Source organism: Zingiber officinale, chromosome 3B, assembly GCF_018446385.1.
Source record: "Zingiber officinale cultivar Zhangliang chromosome 3B, Zo_v1.1, whole genome shotgun sequence".
NCBI lineage: Eukaryota > Viridiplantae > Streptophyta > Magnoliopsida > Zingiberales > Zingiberaceae > Zingiber > Zingiber officinale.
The window spans coordinates 116,493,930-116,501,717 of record NC_055991.1 but is presented as its reverse complement, the minus strand read 5'-3'; the positions used below and the strand labels follow the sequence as shown (position 1 = coordinate 116,501,717).

The following is a 7,788-nucleotide window of genomic DNA, read 5'->3' as shown; positions in this document are numbered from 1 at the left end:
ATTCTGGCCGCTCGGCTCGCTCTGAGAAGCGTCGGCCTTACCGGACGGCCCACCGGTGGACGAGGAGGGAAGCTCGCCCAAACGCCTGATACGGCGCAGAGTCCTAGAAGGGCTGGACGGCGGTGCCTCAAAGATGGCCCTCGGAGAGTCATGTTGGGTCAGTGTACTCCCTAAGGAAACCGTCCCAGACAGCACCGGAGCATCCGCGCCCCGCTCGGGCTGTGGCTCATCAGGTGGAGTTGAGGTAGAGGCGGATTCCAGTCGTCGCCGCTTCCGTGTAAGTAGCGGAGCATCATCGGCCGAACGACCCTCTACCTCGGCTTGAGCCGAGGGTTCTATGTCGCCCACGACCTCGTCGTGAGAAGCAGGGGTGTCTAAGGCTTCGGGGACAGTTGGAGTCCCCTCACCTTCTTCGCCGGCCGGATCCGCTGGAGCAAGGCCCCGCTCGGCGACCTCCTTGTTCTTCACCGCCTCAATTTGAGCGGCTTTCAGCTTGAGCTTTTCGGTTGCCTTGGCGCGCCACATGACTTCAGCTGCAGAAGTAAAAAATAAATCAGTTAGAACAAAACAAATGGGAAGATAAGGGAACTTACTCATGCTGCAGGGCAGATCAGCCGGGGTAGAGGACAAGCCGAATATGTACATTACTCCCGGGAGAAGTAGCTTGTCGATGTGATATCGTTGGCCGACCAGCCGTTCGGCTGCATGAAGGTAGGTCGCGTCGCCTCTAAATTTGCCGAGCTCCGGTGGCGCCGGCATCGCCGTCTGCCACTTGGTACGAAAAGTTGGCCGCTCGGGAAAACGTATATAGAAAAAATACTCCTTCCAGTGTTTGTTGGAGCTCGGCATGTTATCGAAGAGGACGAAACCTATCCTAGACTGGAAAATAAAGGTGCCCCACTCGGCTTGCTTGGGATAAAAAAAGTAATGGAAAATCTTAGGGTCGAGGGGGATGCCGTTCAATTTAAAGAGAACTATCACCCCGCTCAGCAGCCTAATGGAGTTGGGAACTATCTGGCCGAGCGGGATGCGGAAGTAATTGTAGACTTGCAAGATGAACTTGTGGGGTGGGAAGCGTAGCCCGGCCAAAAATTGGTCTCAGAAAAAAAGAACTGTGCCGAGCGGCGGTTCATGAGGCCGATCGGTCGGTGTGGCTAATACTAGTTGGTGGTCGGAAGGAAGGTCGTAAGTCCGAGCGAGACGCAATGCGTCTTCCTCATCAAAACGGCTCTCCATGGTCGTATACCATAGACCCGGAGCGCCGCCGGTCGACTGCGAGGTACTAGTCATGGTCGAAAGACAAGAATGCGGGACCAAAAGGGAAGGTTCAAGCGAGGAATGGAAGAAAACCGACTTAAGGAAACGATTAACAGAAGGAAGAAAGCGTTGGGAGCGAGAAAGAGGGTCTTACAAGCAAAGGAGATGATCGACGGGGGGCCTGGGGGTTGCCGGAGAGTTGGGGGGCAAGATCGCCGGAGAAGAAAACGAGCAGAGGGGTGCCGGAGGAGGATGAAGTAACAAGGCGGCGGAAACGAAGTCGGGGGCTTTATAACGCCGCCCGGGAGCAACCTCCGCCGTCCGATCCAGGTCGCCGATATCGAGGGTGTCATCTAGCCGTCCATTTCAAACGGCGGCTGTCCCATCGGAAGTGACGCCACCGCCATACGCTGACAAACGCACGATCGCCACGTGTCAGCAGGACACTGTCAGCAGGATCGGACATGGATTCCAAGAGAACACAAAGGCACGGACAAGATATCGCCGAACGGAGGAGTATCCCTATGCCTGACCGAGCGGCCTGATGCAGTGATCATCACTCGGTCAGATCGGCAGTCCAGTCAGTCGGACTTCGCCTCTTTCGACTAGACTCGAGGGGAAGGCAAGTGATCCGGTGGTAAGAGCCCGGGACCTCCTAACGAGGGGTCAGCGCCACATGGAGGTCAAAGGGCCAAGTGGTCCGCCGGAGAAGGGTGAGCCGACCGGACTTGGAAGAAAAGGATAAGACCGATCGGCCGACCAATGGACATTCGGTAGTAAAAGGCGCCCTGACCGGGTCGGGGTTCCGACGCTCTGTCGAAACAGTAGTTAAAAGTCGAGCGGAAGAACCAGGAGAAAATGACACTGCTAACAGTCCCTACATAGCGCCTACTGGAAATTTCCCCAGTGCATCAATGTCAACGGCAGGCCGGACGCGAGGTGAGTGCCGTCCGGCCGGACGCGAGGTGAGTGCTGTCCGGCCAGCGCGTAAAAGGAGGAGGGGCCGGCCGGCCGGACTCCCTGTCCAGCCGGTCGGACGCCCTGGATTATGAGCAGTAAAGAAGGGGGAACATCTTCTGATAGCCGTCAAGTCGTATGGCTAGGCCATACTCCTAGTCTGACAACGGGGTGTCCGGTTGTCCCATCGAAGGCGCGATGGGACTGTTGCAGTATGGCGTCAGGTAAGCTTTCTGACAAGTGCATACCGAGGTATGGGCTGCGGACACGTATGCGCCTCGATGGACGTGCATTGGTTCTTTCACCGCTCTATATAAAGAGCCTCTTATTTCGCCGGAGGTACGCATTCCAGGAGCTTCGAAGCCACTTTTTCCACTTGCTTACCTGACTTGAGCGCCGGAGGGTCGCCGCCGGGAACCCCTTCCCAGCCCGACTTCTGTGCAGGATCGCCGGAGGTTCGTGCGACCAGACGGAGGCCCACACCATCGACTAGGAGCGCGTCACGTGCCCAACGTCCTTTGGTTCAGCGATTCGGACAGGATCAATCATATTATGCATAATAATACATGATGTCAGTATATCATGTAAAATATTTTTCTGCCAAAATCGTGAAGGTCCTGCAACAATTGCAAAGCGTGATTGGAGCACACCAAATGCTCGCTCAACATCCTTTCTACACGCTTCTTGCTTCATTGCAAATAATTTATTCTTTCGACCTTGTGGAGCATGAATCGTTTGAACAAGTGTTGACCATTTTGGATATATACCATCAGCTAAATAGTAACCCATATTGTACTCTTTTCCTTGAATGACATAATGAGCAGGAATTGTAATACCTGCAGCAAGATTAGCAAAAAGATGAGAAGACTCAAGTACATTAATATCATTGTTCGATCCTGGCAACCCAAAATACGCATGCCAAATCCACAGATCATAATCGGCTACAACTTCTAGAATAATTGTTGGCTTTCCACTACGACCAGAATATTGTCCTGCCCAAGCTGTTGGACAATTTTGTCATCTCCAATGCATGCAATCTAGGCTACCTAACATACCTGGAAAACCTCGTAGCTCACCAATATGAAGTAGCCTAGCAACATCGTGAGCATTTGGAGATCGTAGGTACTGCCCTCCAAAAACTTCAACAACGGCACGACAAAATCGTTTCACACTTTCAATAGCAGTTGATTCCCCTATTTTAATGTACTCATCAGTAGCATCTGCTGGTACACCGTATGCTAATATCCGAAATGCAGCTGTTATTTTTTGCAAGCTTGACAAACCAAGTCTTCCAAGCCCATCTCTTCTATGTATAAAATAGTTGTCATGATTAGTAACAGCATCACAGATACGCATAAATAAATTCCGTCTCATTCTGAATCTTCTTCGAAACATTGCATCATTATACAATGCATTTTCGGCGAAATAATCATTGAATAGATTACGATCAGCAGCTTCACGATTACGATTGATCATCTTATCACCAGGAATTGAGCCTCGATGCCTGCTTTTGTTGCTTCCTTCATTGAGATAATTTAAGACAATTTGATTATTGGTAGAAATTTAAATTTAAATATTTATAAATATACATAATAAAATTTAAATATTCTATTAAATGTATTTAATTTAAATTTATAATAAATAATAATTACATTTAATTATACTATAAATAAAGATAAAGAAAATAATAATTATTAATTAATTACATTTGATTTTATAATAATATAATAAAAATAAAAAAATCTCTCCATCACCAAATATGGTGATGTGAATAGTGCATCACCAAATATGGTGTTGCACTATTCACATCACCATATTTGGGATGGGTTTTGGTGTATGAGTTGGAGTAATTTGGTGTCAAATTGACACCAAATTTGATGTTTTGGTGATGGATTGGAGATGCCCTTATATACGTGAACTAGGTCCCATATATTAAGTGGGGTAATACATGACCTATAAAAAATTGTTTTTAATTTTTTTAGGATTGTCCCTAATTTTATTTTTTTAATGAGGAAAGATTATAATATTTTTATAATTTTATACACCTTTAAGGATACTTATAAAAAATATAAATTGAGGTGGGCAACTGCCCCACAAAAATTATACGTGACTCCCTAGTTGCGTGTATAATATAATACATGAACGCGTGCGGGTTAGATATTAAACTGATAAGAAGCCAAAAAGATCGCACCAAACTCATACAATAGTACAATGCTAAGGTAACGCTCGAGAATCTCAACAACAAGTTAATGTAACAGACTCCTCCTTATAAAAAATTAATTTAATATCATACTTTATTTTAGTAAAAAGTCAAGAAAAATATACTTTATCATAGTGTCATATCTCTGCTCACAATATTATTAATTTTAAGAATTAAGACTAAAGAAAAGTCTAAATTCTCAATAATATGCCGCAGTTGAGTCTCGAACTCTAGATCTCAGATTGATTAATGAAAAAAATTTCTAATAATATGCCAAGTCTTCCCCTGCTCCACCGTTGTCCTCTTTCTCTTACTCCGACAGTCGTCGATGTCATCTTCCTCCTCGTAGCGGTGAGTCATCACCTACCTCTCCTTTCCCTCTTCTCTCCACGGCGGATACTACAGGCGGCCTCACGCGAGCAGCTGCGTTTTGGCTGCTGCTAGGGGCGAGCAGGAGGTTTTGCGCAGGCATCGCAAGGAGGAGGGGGTCGTCGCCTCCTTCGGTCTCTAGGCAGATGTCGCTAAGGTCGCACGCAGGGAAAAGTCCTCCTCTCACGCTCCTCTTTCCTCACCACTCCTCGTCGAGGCCGACAGCCCGCCTTTCCGGCCATCTCCACCAAGAGAGCTGTCTCCCGACACCACTGGCTAGGACGCTAGCTACGCCACACTAGCACCGCCTCCTTTGCACACACGACATCGTCCCTGCTGCCCCCGTTGCCTTGCCGACAAGTGCCACACTTTGCAGCCTCCTTGGTCGGCACCCTCCGCGCGTTGGTGGCCCAGGGGTCGACAATCCACTTGCTAGAGCAGCCCTTGTGCTGACGTGGTGTTGTTGCTGGGATCGGGTCTCCGTGTCGATATGGTGTTTCGGCTTTTGCGCTGCTACTATCGGATCTGAGAGCCATTATTATGTGTTGCGTTTTGGCCTTTGCATCGTTGTGAGTATTATTCGGCCTGCGAGCTGCTACTTTGTCCTGACTTGCGCACTGATATTATATCCCGGCCTGTGTGTCGAGGTCGCATCCTATTTTGTTCCACTGCGTCCGGCTCCGCGTCGTCAGATCCAGCCCTCCAACCTGATCAAAATCATCTACTCTTCCGGGTCACTGTACTCATCTTGTATTTATTTCGTTGTTCTACTATTATTCGACTGCTTATGTATTCATGGGACCTGCCTCGAGCATCAAGGTACCAGAGACCGGGACAACCCGGTTGCTGATTAGATCAACATTTCAACCACATCATTCCGATAATTTTATCTTCTCATATTTCGGACATATATATATATATATATGATCTTATTAATAATTTTAATAACTAGTGACTTATTTCCGTTTAAAATATTGGCTAAGATCTAAACTATAATATCATCGTGGAAATCAATGAAAAAAAAAAAGAAAAATTTTAAGTTTTTAATAGTTTAGGAAATTGAAATAGAATTTAATTTAAAATAATATATTTTTTTTAAAAAAATAATTTTATTTATTTATTTGAATTCAACAAGGTTAAAGTACAAAATGAAAATGTAAAAAATTCAAAAGATAATGATAAGATTATTCGACCATACAAATTTAATTGGATAAATTTTTTATTAACACAAATTGACAGTAAAAATCTTGCTAATAAGACCAACAGTATTGGCAATGTTTCATCTGCATGCATTGCATATAATGAAAACTTTTGCGTCGATTAATTTTCGTAGTCGTGCTCGTGCGGCAAAAAAAACTAAATATCTAAACTCTTAACAAAATAGAACAATAAAGATCTCAAATATTAAATGGTTCGAATACAGAAAATTCAAACAGACACAATTTTCATATCAAATTAAAAGGGCACGCCTTTAATTTGCCTTATTCATTCTAACCGGTCAGTGTTAATAATTAATTCGCTGCGTCGGCGGCTGCCTTCATCCGCATTGCGCGAATCATCTTAAAGAACTCGACCACCTTCCCGCTCTCCGGCATCACCTCCTTCACCGCCTCGTGCGCGCGGAAACTCACCACCCACCCGTGTAGTGCCGGCATCGTCGCCTCCTCCAGCAGCTCCAAGCTCAGCACCTCCTCCATCGCCTCGATCCAAACCACAAAGCACCCGAGCATGACGTCGAGAAACCCGACGTGATCGCCGCCGAAGAAAGCTTTCCCTTCGCTCAGCTTCACGAAGGCCTCTTCCAGAAGCCGAAGCCCTGCGCGGAACTGCTCCACCGCCTCTGCCTTGGCTTCCTCTGTCTCAGCCTTTCCTATGGCGACCAACGACGGGAACAACTGCATAGCGCGCGCATGCACAACAGAATCAATATCAATTTAGCATGCGGACAAAATATAATCGAAAAAACCTTGTCGTCGACGTAGAAGGTCCAGAAGCGGTGGAGAGCGCGGTGGTAGGCGTCAGCCGGGAGGATGGCGCCGTAGCCGGACTCCGGCCAGACCTGGTCGATGTACTCCACGATGACGGCCGACTCGCAGATGGGGCGGTCGTGGTGGATGAGGACGGGAATCTTCTTGTAGACGGGGTTCGACTTGAGGAGCAACTCGCTCTTCTCGCCCAACTTCTCTGGCAGCAACTCGTACTCCACCTTCTTCAGGCTCAGAGCAATCATCGTTCGTAGCACGAAGGGACTTATCGGTGAGCCGATGAGCTTCACGGCCGCCATTAATAACTTTTACTGGATATTGATCTCTCCCAATGCCTCGGAAGGAAGATTAATGGTTGTGGGTGAGTCGATGAAATTAGGGAGATTGTGGTGGGTGTCTGAGTTATGAGTTGAGATCCTCTGTCCCCAAAATGGGGTGTCCCCATGTCCCCTCGTCGATCGGACGGGTTAAATCATATCTCAAAGATGTAGTGCACATCACGAGGCCATTATGATCATCCGATCGACGAGGGGACATGGGGACACCCCATTTTGGGGACAGAGGATCTCAACTCCTGAGTTATATAGTCGCCGATCGTATGATTGGTTTGCAGTCGGCGGCTGTGCGACGTCAGCAACGACGTGTTCTCCAAAATTTGACCGGCATTGAACCGATTAAAAAAGTTTCCAATATTAGGAAAAAAAATTAATAATTAAGGTAAGGTTTAAGGTTTGTAATTCAAGAGCTTAAAGATTTTTTTTTTTAATAATTTATTACCGGCTTCAGTCACATAGTTATTCAATTTTTTAATTTCACATACCTCTCTAAAAAATTTTGCATTGAAACTATAGTTAAATTTCAATATAATGTCCAAAAAAAATTATAGGGATGTGTTTTTAGCTACGGAGAGTGATATATTTTTTTTTTAGTTTTAATGTACCGAAGATTATAAAAAAACTTAGAGTTAGAAACTTGGAGTTTTAATACTGACAATTAAATAAACATTATAAAAATATTAAA

General features: G+C 46.1%; 1 protein-coding gene across 1 annotated transcript; it reads right to left on the bottom strand.

Annotated features, from left to right (window-relative positions):
* Nucleotides 1-6,294: 6,294 nt before the first annotated feature.
* On the bottom strand, nucleotides 6,295-7,067 carry LOC122055148 (glutathione S-transferase U17-like). The gene is made up of 2 exons (XM_042616530.1): nucleotides 6,750-7,067; nucleotides 6,295-6,678 (listed from the first exon to the last, which is right to left on the bottom strand). The coding sequence occupies exons 1-2, from the start codon at nucleotides 7,065-7,067 to the stop codon at nucleotides 6,295-6,297; spliced, it is 702 nt and encodes a 233-aa protein (XP_042472464.1).
* Nucleotides 7,068-7,788: the final 721 nt, after the last annotated feature.

Bases quoted from the DNA above. Each gene is read 5' to 3' on its own strand.
- LOC122055148 (XM_042616530.1), bottom strand. From the start codon at position 7,067: ATGGCGGCCGTGAAGCTCATCGGCTCACCGATAAGTCCCTTCGTGCTA. The intron at 6,679-6,749 runs GTTTTTTCGATT...CGCGCTATGCAG, and splicing joins CCTTCTACGTCGACGACAAG to TTGTTCCCGTCGTTGGTCGC.